This window comes from Macrosteles quadrilineatus, unplaced genomic scaffold (assembly GCF_028750875.1).
Source record: "Macrosteles quadrilineatus isolate MER2022 unplaced genomic scaffold, UCM_ALF_1.0 Scaffold_8__2_contigs__length_117827958, whole genome shotgun sequence".
NCBI lineage: Eukaryota > Metazoa > Arthropoda > Insecta > Hemiptera > Cicadellidae > Macrosteles > Macrosteles quadrilineatus.
The window spans coordinates 74,465,752-74,486,811 of NW_026542601.1; the positions used below are offsets into that span (position 1 = coordinate 74,465,752).

General features: G+C 34.5%; 2 protein-coding genes across 2 annotated transcripts in view; one reads left to right on the top strand and one right to left on the bottom strand.

The window, feature by feature from the left end:
- The window catches only part of LOC128999333 (glutathione S-transferase D7-like), a 61,606-nt gene that overhangs the window by 19,926 nt on the left and 20,620 nt on the right, over positions 1 to 21,060 (bottom strand). The gene's annotated exons all lie outside the window — the stretch shown is intronic.
- Positions 1 to 21,060, top strand: part of LOC128999332 (uncharacterized) — a 42,659-nt gene that overhangs the window by 11,260 nt on the left and 10,339 nt on the right. The window contains exons 2-4 of the mRNA XM_054425771.1: positions 3,027 to 3,218; positions 4,540 to 4,944; positions 8,071 to 8,285. Of these exons, the coding sequence (XP_054281746.1) occupies positions 3,029 to 3,218; positions 4,540 to 4,944; positions 8,071 to 8,285 (810 nt within the window). The 5' untranslated portion in view covers positions 3,027 to 3,028. The remainder of the gene's footprint in view (positions 1 to 3,026; positions 3,219 to 4,539; positions 4,945 to 8,070; positions 8,286 to 21,060) is intronic.

Here is a 21,060-nt window from a genome sequence, read left to right on the forward strand (position 1 = left end):
TGAGCTGTTTCGCCCGTCCCCTAACAATAGAATTTTAATAATAAAACTATAGTAGACCACTATCCGTCTACACCATGAAATAAATCTACTCTCAAGAAGACAACTAACAATACCCGTAAATAGTCTTGTTAAGAGTATAACCTATCTAACTGTTTTAGCTCGAAACTATCGTGGCCCATAAATTCCAACAAAAAGGAATATTACAGCAAAATTAATAGTAGTGAATTTAATTAATTATATTTAATACCCAGAGTACTTACAGTTGGTGATCGTTTAGAATAGGGACGACGTCCACGTTTATTTTACCCAATGGGTTTTTGTGAATGAGAGCGGGCTAACAGGGAGTAGTCAAGAGAGGGAAGTGACCAGCTACACGCCGGCCGATCGAGTGTCGGTTGATCCTAGGTCCTGGAGAACTCTCGCCCTACCCCTACCACTACGTCCTTAAGACGCTACTAGTGCTGCGGGTGGACACTGCCGGTAACATTTCCCGCTCTAATTTAAAATTGAATAGAGGTCCAATTTGGGACCTTACAAGATTCTTGAAAAAAGCAGAGATCCGACAGATTCCTATTCCAAGTACAAAGTATAGCTTAGAATGTATTAACAGTCAGTCAGTCATTGTCTATTGTTTCGCTTTTCAAAACTATTAAAAGATACTAACTTGCTCACTGTCTATTTACAATCTTTCTTTCTTTATTAAAAAAAACAAAAAAAAAAAAAAAAAACATTCGTCATGGCTATTAGTACGCCTAAGATATGGTTTGCTAATTACCGTACTTGCATACTTGAAGGTAAGTTTAAATTATCCCACTTGTAGCATTTCAGCCGTGGTCGTTAGTTTGGATTGGATAGTTTGGTAGGCCTAAGGTTCTGAGGCAAGCCGTTGTAGATCCTCAGAGCTATGGTTAGGAAAGCATTCTTTGTCTTTGAGGATCTACAGAAATGAATGTAAGCCATGTTTCTTGGCAGACAATTTTTGAATTTTGTCCTTGACATGTTGCGCATATAGGCTATGTCACATATTTATGATAAGCCCTATATATCACAGATTTCACTGACTAGACTGTTAAAACGTTTGTTCTGATAAAAAAAAGGGCTTGCAATGGTCCTTAAATGAAAATTGTGATCCTAAATCTAAGTTTTGAATCCCTCGTCTGTGGCAACAGGATTTTAATGTAGGCTTAGGTAGCGTTATGCCCCCATAGCGCAGTACCGTACGCCGTTGCTCAGCATGCAATCAAGAGCATAGCTTAGCATTTGTCAAGATGGACAAAAAGGCTCACAATAGAAAGTTTAGCCTATATTAATATGTCAAATATATAGTTCATAACAGGTGGGAATAATGATTCCAACTCTCCATTTGTGGCGAGTCTGTGGCTCAGTCGGCAGCGTCACAGACTTTGGGACTAAGGCAACGATGTCGTGGGTACGGATTCTGGTCACCTCCGCTATTTTTTATAAGTACCTACAGTTCACCATTGTCAGTACCGGCTCACCCCTTGCTTTACTGGATACCGTATGTTACACACACAAGCCCATAGCCTATGTCGACGGGCAAGTGCAAGGTTAAAAGAGGCCGCCAACCTCCTTTTAGCAAATTTCCTATATAGGCCTATAGGGAATAAGCTATTACCGTAGTACTCATAATAAGACCTGGACCCGGGACCGATATATTTTTTGTTTTGAGGTCCCTAGAGACCAAAAAGTAGTTTGTTGTAGTTAGTGCGTACACGCTACGCGGCTCCCAGCGGTGTTCGCCAGAACCTATGGTAACCGCACCATGGCTGACAGTCTAGGCTATATTTAATTAATTTTGTCTATGCTTTTTCCTAGCTCAAGATATTTTGTGGTGACCGATTCGCTTACGGAATTAAATATATAGATTTAGGCCCAATCTAAATTTAATGGTTAGCCTACTGTACTATTGGTTTGTCTAGTTTCTAAAGCTGCCTAGGAAAACCAAATCACATTAATTTATATAAAATTACACCTTTAAGGAACATAATAAAACACATCCATTTGAGTTTCTAGTTTTTAGCATTTTTATCAAATAAATTATTATTAGGAAATAAAAGCTATTAAGATCAATAGCTGGGCTTTGTTTGCTTCTGCAAATAAAGAGTTTTGTACTGCTACAAACATGATTGAATTTTTTATACATAGGCTACCGGTACTAAATGCAAAGTTGAAACAATGTGAAGCGTAGAAGAGTGTTTTATCAGTTAAATAATGATCAAATAACTCATGTTGAATTATTTACAGATTGATGAGCACGACTAAACTGAATTTCAAATGTATTCATTTACTAGCGGGATTCGAACCCGGCACCTTCAGATTATCAGCCCGACACGCTATCCACTTCACCACCAAGGCTCATGACTCAGCTGCTCCGTATCGTTGCGGTAATGGTTGACGTCACGCCATCGGCACAGAGCGGTGGTGGGGGGTTTTCCGATCTGATCCACGATCCTCGGGGTTGCACTGGCTGCCTAGACGCTTATAACAAAACTTGATCGGAAATGGTTGCGGTATTTGTAAACAACATTTAATGTAAACATATCAGTGACAGCTAGAAGTGAGAACTAATCCAAACAGCTGATAGTTATTTCATAAAATGTAATAGTAAACATTAAGGAGAAAATTTGATAAAAATCAAACGAAATTGGGTTTTTGATGGTTAGTTATTTTGTTTTCAAAGAAGCGAGGCCATGTTTTTATAGCCAAAGACACTCTCACCAATCCAGTAAATACAGAAAAATGATTAGAACCTTGATCGGTAATCTAGTTTTCTAGGAGAAGGCCGTGTAAAATGACATTTTGGCGTTACAGACGGAGTCACAGAATGGACAAACAGACATACAGACAGAAATTGAGATAAAACTCGTTTCGGCTTTCTTAGGCTATAAAACGTAAAAATTACCAAAAACTGCATGATTCTAAGCAATGTACAGACAAAACTCTAATTTTATTTATATAGATAGAAGATATTTGATTGAAAATAAAGAAGATAAATGATTTTTTAGGTATGTGGGCTATAATAAGAATTGTTGAAGACTCAACATATGCAGTTGTACCTGTGTCATGGCTAGTGGATGACAATACATGCTATTATCCAGATGTCGATAGCAAAACTTTGAATCTACTTGTGGCCAGAGCCCAGGAACCTGGGACGAATTGGGATGTGGTCCTGATTGAGTTAATGGATAAAAACATTGGTAAGTAACAAATTGTTGTTTTTCCTAGATTACATCTTATAACTGGAACACGCTTATGGGACAACCGTGCGCTTTCAGCTCTGGTATGTTGGGGCGGAAATATATTTAGTACAAGCAAGAAAGAGCCCGAACGGTGAGCACTGTGTAGAAATTTCTATGGCACAGGGTCTTTTTCAACCTTGAGTTTTGTAGTAGGCCTATGTGATAGTGAGGTGGTGGAGAGAGACTTTGCTCTAGACACCAGCACTAGTGCTAGACACCACTCCTGCCTCTGTGCTGTATCATACAGCGTATATTCTGTTCGTTACTTCTCCGTGCTATAGGTTTTTTCAAAATGCTTCAATATCTTAAATCTGTTAACAATTAGCATTAAGATTGATTGATTTTACTGCAATGTAGGCCTATTAGTAATAGTTTAATAAAACCTAACCAAACATTTGCCACCCATGTACGTCTCTTCAGAGGTAACATGTTGAAATTACATATAAGTACTTTATTGTGTAATGGCAAAATGTTCCGCCTCCTAGAAACTGTCAAATAGTTGATAGTTTAATAGGCTATCATATGTTTTTGGTTTTGTGTTATGTAAATAAGATCAATAATTAAAATGGCTTGAATAGAAATAAAGTTTGTTACAAGTTCAGCTATGTCCTTATTTAAATGTTAAAATCTACAATTAAAAGTAATCAAAGTAAAAGTAAAACTACAAAAATAACAGAAGCATAAAGCTTATGAGTAGTTATAAGTAAAATCCCCCATTGATACATACCACTCTTATGATTCTAAAAAATCCAAAAATTGTCCATATTCATAATTTTGGCGATTTTATTTTTGGAATATCCAAAATTCGATACAGTAAAGTCATATTATTTTTTCTAACGCTGTATGAACAAAATAGCTCATTGCTGCTCTGGAGCAGGAATGGATCATACCCCCCCCTGCTAAATCAGCTGATCTCACAATTGTCGTTTGGAGACAAACCACAGCCGCGTATTCGGTACATTAAATATGAACCAGTAAGAAATAACACAACCTTTAAAAAAGCAAACACAACCTAAATGACATTTATATACACCTAAAAAGAAAAATCTTGTGTGTATTACGAGCACAAGTAGTCATTGCCGCATTCTAAATGTATGGCCAGCTAAAGCTTTGTGCAAGCATCTTCAGTTCTCGAGCCGCAATTACATACTTTGCACTCCTAATACACAAATAGCTATTATACTACTGCTACAGGACTGAGGGATTAATAAACTTTATTCCCTAGTCATAATACCTAAAGTAGCTTAGCCCTGATACATTTTTGCAATACTTATTCCAGATAGCTTTGAATATTGCATGTCAATCATTGCCTGCCTCAAGAAAGGTGTGACATCAGAAAATGAAAAAGCAATGAGCAAACGGAAGAAGTCTTCATCCATGAATTCAGAAAGAAGTAATGAAGAATCAGACTCTTCTTTAGATGACATTCAATCGTTCAAAAAAATCCAAACGCCGAAAAAAACTCGAACAATCACCTCAAAACTGGAACCACTTTCCCCAGTGCAAAGTTCTCCTATAATTTCCCCTGCTGCGGCTTTAAGGCCTTCAACAGAACAGGTAGAAGTGTGTTCTACCCAAGAGTCATCCTGCAGACTGCCCAAACAAAGTGAACATTACTGTGTCTTCAAGTCAAAGGAACAGGTTACATTGGAGGCAATAGGGCATGCTCTCTGTGTAATAACACGTAAGTAAAGTTTTTACATAATCATAGTTACTATTATAGATGTAAGACTTTCTTTGCAAGAGGTATTAGATGGAATCGGGGAAATTGCTATTTTTCATCAATCCGTAGTACAATTTTAATATTTTTCAAATGTACAAATTTAAATTTGAACAATTTTTTCTTCTGGATTTTCTATAGAATACCTACTGTAGTTATTTGAAAACCGTATATTATACACCATTCTAAAATGTACATAGAAAAATAAATTCTTTGTTCTGAGTGGTTAGTCACAGACACCACCACAACACACCTCAGGGATAATCACTTCTGAACATTAGATTGCTTATATAAACAACTAGCAGAGCACCCGTCCTTCGTACGGGGTTGGCATCTATAAGTATAAAAGAGGATGTTTGTATATATATTTGTTTGTTTGGAAGTGATAAACTCAGACACCGCTGAACCGATTGCCACGAAACTTGGTACATACATGTAGAATGTCATGGAATAGGTTTATACACCATCAATTTCGTGATCCGTCCAATCGGCTCCGCCCTAGTGGCTCTGGAGTTTCCCATGTTAACCTTATGAGAAATAGAATTAATGAATTTTAACAGCTGTTTCAATTAAACAAGTTGGTTCTGTTCTATGATGTTGAATAGCATTAAAGTTACAAGGATTACCAACAGGGTGTAGTCAGCACTATTATTTCTTTTACATTTATGACAACAGCTAATTTGCAACCAAAAGGTGAGTGAGCGTAGCGAACAAACTTCAACCTGGAGGCGAGTTAGCGTAGCGAACGAGCTAACCTGAAGGCAAGTGAGCGTAGCGAACGAGCTAACCTGAAGGCAAGTGAGCGCAGCGAACGAGCTCCAACCTAAAGGTGAGTGAACGTAGCGAACGAGCTCCAACCTAAAGGTGAGTGAGCGTAGCGAACGAACTTCAACCAGGACGTGATTGAGCCATGCGAACGAGATCATCTTGAAAATTAAGAAGTTAAACGGGGCAAAGCCCGTGGGATTATAAATAGTCAAAGGCAAGACAACGTCTGCCGGGTTCAGATAGTATAAGTATAAAATGCTTATGGCAGTTATACTCAAGCTTTGCGTTTACAATGGGGGAGGACACAGTTTGATAAAATTTGGTTCATAAATTTACGGTACGATATAGTATAACACATCTACCATTGCCATAATGTTCTACCGCTGCAACTAAACAATAGAAAAAAATAAATGATCAAACATTCGCACAATATCACAAATTATTCATTGGATTAAAAACTCAAACCTAACTGTAAAAAATCCCACTTTTCAGTTCTCATTGTGTATCACAGCTTTTTAGTGCTGCTTAGTTCAAATTAGCTGTTGTCATTTATGCAAAAACAAAATAATAATAGTGCTGCACCCTGTTGGGAAACCTTATAACGTTTTAATGCTATTGCATGTTATAGAACCAACTTGTAAAGTTGAAACAGCTGACTAAATTCTTTAATTCCCATTAAATAAGAATACTAATAAGGTTAACATGGGGAACTACAGAGCCACTGGGGCGGAGCCCGAAAGGATTTTTGAGATGAGAATATGCCTAAATGTTAATCGGGAATGTGAGCTATCATCATGCCAAATTTCAGCCCAATCCGTCCAGTAGGTTGTGCGTGATTGAGCAACACACAAACACACACACAAACTCACAAACTTTCAGATTTACAGTCTAACCTTGATATAACGAACCTCGATATAACGAATTTTTTTAAATCCCCTAGAACTCTCCATAAGACACAATGTATATTTTACCTCTACATAACAAACAAACCATATCAACGACCTTGATTTAACGAATTTTTCATGATCCCGGATAAAAATAAGACACCTCAATATAACGAATTTATCATTGTCAGAACCTCTACATAGCAAATTTAACCTCTACTTAACGAATCGTCTGCATCTCTCCCTCGAAACAACAAACCCCCCACCCCCATTATTGTTTTTGAACAATCCGTTTCTTCATCAAATGAAATGGAAAGGTGACGTCAACGCTTGCGCTAACATTCGTCTGCTCCGTTTTACACATCCCTGTCTGCTGACGTCGCTGCATGCGCGCTATGTGACATACTGAGAACTGAGGACTGATGACGACGTAATGTGTAGTAAGCTGTGATTGGGTGATAAGTAAATATGGTGAATTGTACAATTTTTGGATGAAGAGAAACCTAAGAAAGAAAAAGAATAGAAGAACAAAGCAAAGAGAAAGAATAGCAACATCGTTATCTTAACATTCCTTTTGCGAGTCTTTTTATTCTCCTTAAGTTGGCTATGATTATGATTATACACTTTTATAACGACTTATCTAATATTTTTATTATTTTCAATACGACTTGTTTAAACTAAGGCAACACCAATGCTATAGTTGATGATTATTACAGTATTGACATTCCTCTGTTGTGATTTAAAGCATTACTGTAGCCTACCGGCCTATCACGAGCAGTAGCTTACAAAACTCTCTACTGTTTTGTTTTGTTCTTTACGTGGTTTATTGCTATAAAATACAGTATTTGGCTAGGTTTTAGGTGGGTTAGAATAAGCTGTGATTTTAAACTTACAGTTTGTAACCTGTACCAAGGTCAATGACTAGAAATGTCATGATTGCGCAATATTAAAGATCCCTTCCCTTTAGTACCCCAGATAATCAAGGTTCTACTTTACAATATAAACACTGTATACTGTAAAGTATTGTAGCCTATGCTACTTTAATTGTGTTTTGATGAGGCCATTGAGGTCCAATCCCGACCTATATTGACTGATGCTGGTTCTGAACCTCGACTTAGCGAAATTCCTGCAAACCTAACCTCAATATAACGAACCTTGTTTTAACGAAATCCTTGATATAACGAATATTTAGTTCAGTCCCATCAGATTTGTTATACCGAGGTTGGACTGTATAATATTAGTAAGATATAAAGTTATATAAACAATAATTATTACAATAAACATTTATTCTCTCGTAAAATGCCACTGGCATAGAAAAAAAATAAATAAAAAATAAAGTTATAAATAATACAAAATTAGAGTAAAAAAATAATCTTAAAAGGTCTTTTTTTTAAACTAAGTTAAAGTATTTAAAACATGTAATTCTTATGTGTTGTAGGAAAACTTGAAGTTCAGGAAAATAACTCATCATTTCTTAAAGAAGAACTTCGAGCTATCAGACAGGCTATTGAAGTAAAAGAAAGAGTTCAAGATGTCCCGAATGAACAACTTCAAAACCATGAAGAATTATTTCAAGAACTGCCACTCAATTCAGTTGAAGAGGTGGATTTGTTTGAAGAGCAATTGAAAAGGAAAGATCTCTTTCAAGCTTGTGTAAGTAAGATTGTTTGAATTACAGGGTGTCTACAGCTCCCGGATGGATATCTCCGATCTCTTGGAAAAGTCCCAAATGAATAGTTGAGGCCCAAAGCAGCAACAGAATTTTAACTGATTGTGAATCATTGAATGACAGTAATACCAAAATAGTAAATATTTATCCGAAGCACAAGATATTTTTATGCTGATTGCGTAAAGTTATTTTTGTTGAAAGTTTTATCACTATAAATTAGATTAATGGTTGTTGGTAGTTGCTCTGTTATTTAATTTCATTTTATTGTGAACTGTTCAATGGAAAAGTCTCCAAATTTATCCTTTGTACGCTGAAAACAGTGCTTTGAAGTTATGTAAATATTTCACTGCACCTAACAGCGGCACTGAAAAAAATCACCGAATGTGCTGCTGTAGCAAAAAAATTTTAACCGCCCATATAGCAAAGTAAATCAACAAGAACAAGGATCATGCCCTGTTTTATCCTGTTTTTTGGATAGCCTATTAAGGGCAGGCCTATTTTCAAGTTACACTTACATTTGCTTGAAATAACAGGGCTTAAAATATTATACTAGATTCAAACTAAAATCATGTGTAATAATACCCACAATTCCGTTCCTTAACAACTCTATCGGGACTGACTGGAACCAAGTCCACATTGCTATGACAGCCATTTTCATAAAGAAATCATCGTGTCAGTCAACTTAAGCTTTATTTAGTTGAATTTAGTTATTTTACTTAGTTTGCTGATTATGCTGTTGGGTAGTTACTTTACTGTGTTTATAATTTATTGCAAAATCTTAGTAATTAAGTAGGTAGTTTTTATCAAGGAAGATAATTGGCAACAATTAATCCAAAGGTAAGTGCTAGTATATTACATTTTTAGCATGTTTATTTTAATGATAACTGATTGTGAAGTCAGTTTGTTGTAATATTTTTTGTTTCAATTATAAAAATTAAAGGAACTAGCATCCCAGATAGCAGGGTATTTTTTGGCAAAGTTGCTGTTAGTTCGACGGGACAACGATTCTTCTGCAACTTTGCGTAAAGTTTTATTCATTTGCCGTGACAAACGTTCTTCTCACTCGTGAAATCAAAGTCGTATCTTTGCAACAGTTTGCCAACACCTAGTTGCGCTTCGTTAGTTCAAGAGTTCGGCACTGAGAGTGCTGATTGTTTTGTTGAATGACGCCACCTTCGCCTGACACCATATTGAATACGGTTCCTGGTATAAATGTCTTTCCATCATTACCTCACCACTGTTACTGTTTGTTAATAACAGTGCGGCGGAATAATAATATGTTTTTTGCAATCTTTCTTGCAACATTAGCTTGCAAATGAACGATCAACCGCTCTATTACGGTAAGTATTTTAAAATTTACTCTCATTTTACTGTTCATTTTTTACATCTCCTTGTTTCTCAACACTTCACACTTCCGAGAAAAATGAGAATAATTTAAAACCTTTGTTTAGTTTCTACATTTTTTTCCTTGAGTTAAAATATTAAAAACCAGGCCTCAGACTCGTTGGTTAGAATAGGATTTTAAGTTATATGTTCTGGGATAGGAGGCCTAGTTGACGCTGAGTGTGTTGCGTTACATTACAGTGATGTGGTTAAAATAAAGTCTTGCATACTAGTATGTGCCAACACATTCAATAAATGCCCCCCAAAGCTTGAGTTTGCGTCTCTTTTCCCCGACTGTGATTCATCTAGACAATTCAAAATTGCCCAGATAGATTATTTTAACTGTCGTCAAAACCCGATAAATGTTGTTTTCTTTCAGATGGCTCTGTTGATCTAATTTCATTTTCTCCAATAATCTTAATGCCATGGTTATTCTGTGTCAGGTTTTTGAAAAAAAATACTAAATTTATGAAATTTATGAAGAGCCTCAGTTTCGCTTTACTTTTGGCATCTTTAAAGTGGGCAATTTGTCACCTAATGTTGTCATCAAAGAAGTCTCACTTTTTTCCCATAATATTGTCTTCCTTGCATTAGATCACCAGAAAATAGTTCTTCCTTACTGCACAGTATAATAGAAAAATTTGACAATGAAACTAAATTTTATTTACCATTATCATTGGATAGCCTACTTTCATTTTTTAAATTCACTAATTCATTTTAATTCATTTTTTTAATCCATCAAATTATAAAAAAAATTTAGCAGTCAAAGTTTATGATTTAAATAGTTTTCCAATCAATTTTCATTAAAACAGCACTCTTAAATAGTACCATACAATCAATTGTATAATAAATTTGTGTTCTGTAGATATCCAGCAAGTCGCAATATGCCGTTGTGGGATTCCCGGATGAAGATGATGTTTGTGTTATTATACCATTATCCTGGGCTAATATTGAAGAAGGATGGTGTTTCTATCCCAAAATCAAGAATGAGGAGGACGTGAAATACCACGTCAAAGCCCAAACCAGACCATCTGAAGACTGGGAAAAACGCAACATCCATCTCCTGCAAACATATGGTAAATATAACTTAATTTTTAGATGTTTTTGCCAAGATGTTTTTATTAGCGAATTTCCCATATAAGGGTATAAGCTATTAGGCTACCGTAGGTTTCAAGGAAAGACCTGGATCCGGGACACTTTTTTCCTTTTGATGTCCCCAAAGGCAAAAAACACCATCTGTTCAAATTCATATATGTGTTCAAAAACACCATCTGTTCAAATTCATATACATATAAAATGCCAGGATTTGAATAGTATCCAAAGAATTACCATTTAAAGTCGCGGCATTCTTTTGTAAACACCCTGTATATGTGTCAGTTAGCACGATAACTCGAGCAAAAAAGGTCCGATTTTGATAAATATGTTAACCTATGTTTAGTCGAACAAGTTTGCCCATGGGAACGGAGTTTTATGGGAGAATTTATGTGGTAAAAATTATTTTTTGTCATTTTAGACAGTAAAAAATTGCCAATTTCTCCCTTGACCATTTTGAAGAGCTCAAAAACAAACAATTAAGTATATTAAAGTGTTTTTGTATAAATTTATTAGTTACAGAGGGAAAAAAAATTGTATATTGAAGCGTTGTTGTATGCCTAACGGTTACAGAGATAATAAAAAAAATTTAAATTTATAATTCCCATGTTATCTTATGGAGAATAAGTAAACTGTGGTAGTCATGTTTATGGATATATTTTTATCAAACTTGGCAAATATATTTATTTTGATGTTTCAATAAATCTATTCAACTTCAAACTTTTTTAGTATTTTGTATAACCAATGTGATGTACAGTACAGTTATAATTGTCATAATTCTATACTAGAACTAGGATGTCCCAGAGTCTCAGGATTGTGCGGAAAATTTTAACTACGTAGAACAGTTTCCAAATGTAGCTGTTTCAACATACTACGGACGGCATTGCCTATTACCGATATGCCTAAGCATGTTAGGTACTCTACCTAAATATTGTTTTAAAGTAAAACATGTTGCTTATCCTATATTTGCTATATATATTAAGTCACAGATCCATTTATTACAATTATTCTATTTCTTTTTATGGTCTTATCATTCCTTGACCTTAATACACATGAAATGTCCAAAACATCTGTGATTTTAGTATCCAATATCTAACTACCTTGTATAATTTTTAGTGTGCTGTATTTGATGTATTAGACATGGTATTTTTGAAAAATCTTGTTGTCATTTAAAGTTTTGGGTTTTTTTCAGAGAAGTATTCCGATGCACAAACTGAATATAAGGAAGTAGAACTGTCAGTGAACTTAGAATCAGATTACGAAATGACAAGCAAGACGAGGAAGAGAAAAGCAAGCACAAGACTTCAGTACCCTGGTGAAGATGGTGTTGGTACAGACATAAGTGATTCTGAAACAGAGGATTGTCAACCAAATAGAAAAGTTAAAAAAACACCGATCAACCCTAATCCTGTATTTACACCAACAATTTTTCCAGAAGAAAATTTAATTGAAAAATCTTCAAACCAAAATACGAAATTGCCTGTACCATCCACTCTTCTTTCATCCAAAAACAGAAACTGTGAAACAACAAAGGAAGTTACTAATTCTCTAGATCAAGGTAAAATATTCTAAATACAGATTATCATAAATTATGTCTGATAATAAACAAACATTGTCTTATAAACTGGTAATTCATTAACTTTGTAGCGTTAGAGTAAGCCTATGCGAGATATTGCTGTGAATGTGATTCAAACATTAGCTGTAATTTTTTTAAGTTAAGTTCATAGTCAACAGGTTTTTTTGGTGTTCAAATGAGGGTTTTTGTCTCAATCTTTTACAAAAATACCCCATCCGCAGCAGACCTACGTACTCAGAGCATTACCTGCTCTTTACAATGTCATAAAATAAATGTATCCACATTCCACATTGTATATATGTTGCAAAATAGGAAATTATACAACATTACTCTATAACATTGGGTATTTAGTGATCAGGTTTGCTGCCATTTGGTACACTGAAAGTTGTTACTTTTCATATAACGATATATTTTCACTACATAAAGAGCTATACCATATCAGGTTTTATTGAAACTTGTTCAAATTTGTAAGTAAGGAGTTTGCTTTATCTCCTCTGATAAACTTGGGAGAGATGCGGAGCTTTGAACACTTAGAATATGTGTTTTATCACGAATAATTAAAAGTTGACCAGATAAAGCTGTATAAACCTTCCCCAACTGTATAATAATACTACAACATTTCATCTTGCCGTTGCCGCACAGAAGTATTATCTTTATTTGATAACTATTAGATAATTTCAGTAGGACTCTTTCAATAGTGTTATCCTAATGATATAGGGTTCACAAAGATTTATACTCTTGTGAGGAAGTCTTGATTATGTTTTTTAATTCACAGGTGAAATTAACAAAATGCTTCAGGCGGCTGTATTTCATAATGTGAGGCGACTTATTTCTATGGAAGAGAAATTAGACAGACTTTTGGCAAAGCCAACAAACAACCCGTGGAGTGAAAATAATGATGTTGATCCACAACAACTATTGGGCCATCTGCCATTTCAGTCTATGGCAGATTTAGAGGCTACAGAGGCGAAATTGAAGGAAACTCCTTCCCTGAGGAACAAGTTTGTGAGTAAAATGAAATCGATATATATAAAGCTGTATGCGATCAGACACACTGCCATTAACCGTTTTGTAATGAAAGCATCAGAACTCCCACAATATTATTCTTGAACTAGGCTATCATTTGTCCCACTTGGGTTCGCCCTTGATTTGCATATGAAAATCTCGAGGCAGTTAAATATTTAAAAATTAAATTCAAAACTTACATTTCCAGTACAAGTCTAATAAGTTCTTTAATAATTAATTACCAAAACTTTCAAACATTTAGTGTACTGTATCATAAAAATATAGATAAGAAGTATTTAAGTTAATGTGTTTAAAATATCCTGAGGTTAATTATTTAGTTAACATTCGAGCTATGAATAAAGATAGGCCTAAAACTACAGAGCACATAATTAAATTCTTATTGTTCAAAGAGATGCACAACTTACAATTTGTTGAGATCTGCTTCATTCTCATCCCAAAATATTTTTTGGGGAGCGAGCTGGTCTAGTGTTTAGAGCGCGGGACTCCGGTTCCTTGGGTCCTGGGTTCAAACCCCGCCAAATCACCAATGGATTTTACCTAAGTGATATTGCAGTAACCCCTAGGTGTAGCCTGAAGTAATGTGAAAAATAATCCCAGGCTCGTGCCTAGAGCCCCAGGAAAAAATCCCAAAATTTTTAAGCTGCAAAATTTCAAAAAGGAAGCATAGTTTTGAGTTCCCTATTTATTGATTCAACATAACTACACATGATTACACTGCAGTATTTTAAATCTTTTTATCCAATATTTATTAGGTCTAGAGTAAAATGTCCTTAACATAACATATTTGGGAAACGGAAAATTGTCACCATATTTAATAGTCACAAATAAATGGTTACCATATAGAATTAATTTATCTTATTTTTAATTTTCATTTTTTAATTTTACCTTATTTTTGGGTGAAAATATTTAAAAATCATTCTTTGTACCAAAAACAAAAAGGCAAAAAGGCTTATAAGGCTGTTTTTGGGGAATCCACCATGCCGTATAAGCCTGGATTTTCAAGTGTATTATAATTGAAGCAAAGTGTTTTATCCACATGTTTAACAATTTGTTTCAGGTCAAGCTATTTATGGGAGTTGGGGGACATGATATTAAGAATATGTCAATAAACATTATGAGAAGGACATTGACAGACGAACTCGGTCAGAACTTCTCATTCACTGGGAAGAAAGGGTTCACAGATAAAATAGCTTTTGTGAATACCCAGTTATATTCTGTCATTCGGCGTAAGTAACTTAAAAAAAAAATTGTTAAGTTACTTCCTAGGCATTTTTAACATTATTCTATTATAGTTTTTTTCTTTAAAATATCTAAAGCAGTTAATGAATGACAGCCTTAAAGAAGAATATGGTACGTTTGTTAGCAGTTTTGTTTAAGCGCTTTTGAATGCTATGATTTAAAATGGAAATCAAACACTGCCAGGAGAAACTTACAAGCTTCTCATCCTGCACTGAATTCTGGGCACTCAAACTAACCAAATTAGTGCAAAATTAGTTATATATTCACTGTCAATAATTTGTTGTTTTTACTTTTGTTTCAGTTGCAGTATGGAACTGGTATAAGGACAAATTTTGCGAAACTTCTTTGAAAAGACATATTTCAACTTGGCTGCAACAGTCCAAACACAGATTGATCCGAAGGTAAGGATTTTCCACTGTTTTACTTTTAAACTAAAATCTGGTTGCCTTCAGGGCCATGAAGACACCCACATGATAGTGTCATTGCCATGTAACTATCAGGGTGTGTGGTCAGCGCTCATCAATTTCTCTTTTGGCAAATTCCCTTATAGGGGAGTAGCTATTACTGTGGGTGGCACGGTAAGACCTAAAGCCTGACCGTTATTCTTTTTCATTTTGATGTACCTAGAGTAAAAACACTATTCCATCAAATTTTTAAATTTGCATATAGATTTATTTATATATACAGTATATATATATATATATATATATCTATATATATACATCTGTGAATGCGAAAACTTGAGAAATTTTTGTCCGATTTTGATGACATTTAGTTTGAAGATGTAGGGCAGGATAAACTTGGATGAGTTTGCAAACCAGTATGATAAGATCTTGAGAACGGCGTTTCGTGAGGGGTTTATGGGAGTAAAAATTGTTTTTTTAAAATTTTTGACTCCTGAAATACAAAATTTCCCAATTTCTCTTTTAACCACTTTAACCCTTTCCACTCGGATTAGTTGACCCCTTGTTGTCCCATACGCTTGCATTTATTGCCATGCAAAAAAACATGTTTTAAGTTTTGTGTACATATACTGACTAAAATAAATTATTTGTTGTACTTGAGGACTTGATTCTTATTCAGCATAAAATTGTACACAAGTAAAACAAAATATCAAAATAAATATACCCATAAAATATTTTTTGTGTGGTCATAATATAAAAAAAGTAAAATAAAATGTACAAAATATTTTTTGGGAGGCTTTTTAAAAAACGTTAACACATTTTCAGGATTTGTAAAACACTTTATCAACATTAGTTATCTAGTTGCCAATTCAAATCAGCCATTACAAGAAGGATTAGGTGTATTTTTAATGAAAAAATGCATTTTCAAACTTAGATTTTTTGGTGATTTTGGTCGTCATGGTTACTATTTACACTTCTCTATTTTTTAATCCACAGCTGACTAAATAAACTTGCAATTATTTTTCAAGCTACCAAAGACATGTAAAATGAATAAGGAAATCATTAAGTATTTATTCAACACAAATTCAAAACATGCAAACACTATATAAATAGGATTTATTAATAAAAAGCCGATGCTGAAAATGTCGCGGCGGCCGCGACATACGAGTGGAACGGTCAGACGTGAATGTCGCGGTAGCGGCGACATACGAGTGGAAAGGGTTAAAGAGCTTAAAAAAACAAATTATTTAGTATATTGAAGTGTTTTTTTTACGGTTATTGGCTACGGAGAAAATAAAAAAAATAGTAAATTTTTTTTTAGTTAGTTTATAATAGTAAATTTTAAATTCCTATGTTATTTTTATGGAAAATTCAGTAGAACATCCGACCTCAGAATAACCAACTCCGCGGGATATCCGACCAAGTACTTTTTTCCTGCCTGGGGCGATAATGCCAAGTGCGATCGGTTAAATGAATCTCCGATGTTGCCGCCGTTGAGAGAGATGATTAATGAAGTCACGGACACTGCAAGTTACGCTTCTCCCAATATGGCCTTTCTGACCATGGCCCGGTTTGTCATGGTCGGATATGAGGGGTTCTACTGTATTGTAAAATGTTGTAGTATACTTGTTTATGGATATATTTTGATCAAACTTTGGCAAATTTATTTATTTGATAACAAGTCATTAATATTTTACCAAATAACACTCTTTATTATCCACCCTGTAACAGCAAACCTAGGTACTGTACTTGTTAAAACTAATGTTATTTTAAATCGATTTAATTGAAAATCCAATCCGGAAAATATAAATTCGCTTAGTCTGCAGGTTTGCTGCAGTGGGGGTATTTCTACACTCATTAATCACTCTCTAGAAATTACTAAAAATGTCTAATCACATTTACAGCGTTCCTCACATCATGTAATATTTTAATGACCTTGTTTTTTAGATCTATGCTGCTTTTTTGTGAGTATCGCAAAAATTGTATTTTTTTACTCTTAGCCTAAAAAAATAGTCTGAAGATTAAAATCTCATCACAGGTATACACGTGCATACAATGTTTTATAAGAACTAAAACAGTGTATTGTGTAATTCGGGTATTTTAATGTTATACTGTTTGTATTCTTTTCAGGACCGAAAGGAGAAATCTGACGGAAAGTAGAGAATCAAACCAGGAAGGTTTCCCATCCAATGATGAGGATCAGCCTGGAGTAAGCTGCAACTAATTTAAAGCTGTCATAAGGATCAGCCTGGAGTAAGCTGCAACTAATTTAAAGCTGTCATAAGGATCAGCCTGGAGTAAGCTGCAACTAATTTAAAACTGTCATAAATATCACCAGTTGGATATAGGCCTAGTATGTGATTAACCCTAGGACTGCCCTGACCTGATTTATGCTCGGTGCACTGGCAATTTAGGCTATTTTGCAGAGGTTTTTTTTAACAGTTCACAGTGCCTAAAGTACTGTTGATAACCTGGTCATATTCATACTTGTTTAGTTCAGAAAAGAAAGGAGATTACAAACAAAATCCCTGTTGGTGGTTTTTTTTTTGCAAAATGTGAAAAAATGAAAACAATTTCAATTTTTTAGAACAATTTTCAAAAGCAGAGGCCTAGCATTTTTACACCATTCTTTTTACAGAAAATCTAAGATATATGAAATGTAGGCAATTTATTTCCTTATGTGGAAATGTTATTGATGTTTCAAATAATTTTTTTACCAAAATTACAGGGGAAAATATGGAAATTGGGGAAATTCAACAAATTTGCGCCGAATATTTGAAACATAAAAATATAATCAGAAGTATACCATACAGAAGTATACAAAAGAGAGGTAACAATACATTTATTCAGAATTATGTCATATTGTACAAAGTTATAACTTTTTTATGACTTTATATGACTTAAAAAAACAAATTTTGGTTTTTCTAAAAACAACAATTAGTTATTCAAAGTTAGATCTAATTTTTGTACTTTACTATAATATGATAAACATTACATGTACCTATTTGTATTGCAGGAAATATATTTCTGAACAAGAAAAAATGCATATATTATATTCAGAAATATAAACAAATAAAGGTTCCAGAAGCATTATTTTGGTGTGAGACACACATACGATTGTAGGCTAGGTTAGGATTTAGGTCTAGCCTAATAGGCATAACCTCTAAATAATCACCATTTCAATGACAAAAATTTTGACATAAATAATAATACTTACCCAGCGTAATATGGATAAATACTACTAACTCTTACACCACCTGACAATACACTTCTTTTACACTAAAACACTAACCTCTGATGAAAATTAACACAGATAATAATGTAGCCGCACTAAAACCTTATTTAGATTACGGCGAAACTTGTTTTCCCAGTTAAAACTAATGTGTCACCTGAATCTCAATACTGAAAGGCACAAAAACATAGAGATAGAACGTTTTCTTTGCTTCAAATAGGTATGACTCTCATCACTCTATGTCAATTATCAACATAATTATTCGAGATTTAGAAACCGCCGTTTGGGCAAAATGGCCAACTGACAAAACAGCTGATTTAAAAAAAGTTCTCAATACAAAAATAAAGAACAACTCAAGTTCTTTCCAATGTTACCAACTACTTCCTGTTTAGGCCAAAATTACGACTTGTTGATGTTTTGTCAAGGAAACGTGTTTTACAAAATTTTGTCGATTGTGGCCCAAAAATTTTACTCGCGCAAAATATTGTTAAAATTATAATAGCATTTATATTGATCTGTTAGTGCTACGAGGTTCCTTGGAAAATAAGAGTTCAGAATCTCTTCTTTCCAACGATATCAAAATTATTACGCTTCTGGATCATTTTCATTGCGTAATAACTAATAAGCGTTTGAAAAAAAAATTTCTGACCCGGCGACCGGTTGGGCATTGAGTGCACACGTCAAACCGCCAACTCAGTCGGCGGAAGGCAGTCCTAGGGTTAATGTTACCAATTTTGTCATGTATAAAAAAGGAAGGGTGTGCATAGTCAGCTAGTATGACATAACTACGGCTTAGGTGCAAACCATTCTTTTGCTGTCCGCTGAACTGTCAGTTTTTTTATATTTTATTTAGGGATGGACGGGATTGAATTTTTAGTTCGGGACGGGACAGGACGGGATTTTTTTCTGTGCATAGAAAGAAAGTCTTGAGTATTGCAGTTACCAAAAAAGACATACGAAATCAATTTTTACCGTTTGTGGCACTGATCTATAAAAAAAACCAAAAAATGGGTAACAATTTACAGGTACCTATAAAAACTTGTGACTCGCGGTCGAAATTACTGGCGGTCACTGTGGGATCGTCAAAATGACCGCGGTCACGGGACGATCATTGGTATGACTCCGCCGTCAGGGTGTGATCTTCAGTATGAGTATGACTCCGCGATCACGGGGTGATCGTCGGTATGACTCGCAGTCACGGCATGATTGTCGGTATGACTCCGCGGTCACGGCGTGATCGTCGGTATGACTCGTGGTCACGGCGCGATTGTTGTTATGACTCAAGGTCACGGTGCGATCGTCGGTCCATGAATCGCAGTCACGGCGCGATCGTCGTTATGACTCCGCGGTCACGGCGCAATCGTCGAAATGACTTCGTCTCCTACGTTCGCGGACCTTTCACTCGCAATAGCGGCGTCATCGGCACTCGCGAAGGGGCAAAATCGCCGACGATCGGACCAAATCCCGTCCCGAAAAATTCCCGAATCATATGTAATCCCGTCTTGATAATCGGGAATATTTTTTTCCCGAAAAATTCCCAAAATTTCGGGACCCGTCCATCCCTAATTTTATTTTTTTAATAAAAAATGTTTTTAATTTGCTTTAAGTTACTTGCACTCTGTCCTTATTGTACATTTTATGGTAAAATGAATCCAATTAAAATTAATTATTTAATTAATGTAATAATTAAATAAAAATAAAAAATAAAATAAATTAAATGTAATAATTAATTTTGTAATTAATAATTAATTATGAATGGTAAATTATTAATCCAATTATTTGTATCACAGTAGCAATGTTTTGTCTCAATAACCGGAGAATTCCATATTGTTTTATTTCTTACTTTTGATGTGCCAACCTAATCTGACACACACTTTCTCCCATTAGCTTGTCATCAACCTTTATCATAGGTGGGAGTAACTATGATATTTACAGAGAAAATCACAAAAAGTTGCAACAGATTTTTGAACAGTAACTTTACAGCAATGGGGGGTTTGAACTATTTTGTTTAAAACTATCATAATCAATTTTCTTGACCTAAACTGATACTTTCTTGGCCTTCAAATTTTGACAAAAACACTATTTTGTCCATGTACATTATACCCGTGAAAGTAAAAAAGAAATGAATTCATTACTTTAACAATTATATGAAAAATATTGTCTTTTCTCATAGTGAGAAATGCATTTTCTAGAACTAGAACTTGTAGCACTTGTATGTGAGCCCAATTACATCATATCAGCTAAATATGTTATACAGTACTATAACACATCCATTTCTTTTCCCCATTTTTCTTTCCATTTTTTTATGATCCTAATAACTGAATTTTTTTATATTTTATATTTACATTAGATTGTAGTCCAATCAAATTTTGTATTTAAAAGATTTTGTCTTGTATAAAATATTCCTGTACTATTGTTGAATAAATATAGCATATTAAACATAATTCTTCCTTCATTTATCCATTCCTAATATTTTACTTTACAATATTTTATAGTGGCATGTTTTCAGAAATTTGTCACGAGTTTGTGGCAAAACTTTATGGTAATTTTACCTGACAATTTTCAGTAGCTTTGCAATGACAACTTTGTGGCAAAGTATTAAAATTGTAATCGGAAATTTTCAAAAAGTTGCTGTAAGTTGCTCTCTAGGATGTAAGTTTTAGGTTACGTCAGATTGGCCAAATTAAAAGAGTTTGTAACTAGGTGTATCCAACCAAACAATTAATATTATGTATAGGTCCTAAAGCAAAGATATTTAAATGTAGCCTATGAAGTTAAGGTCGGACAAAGGCCTAGCTTCTTTCATT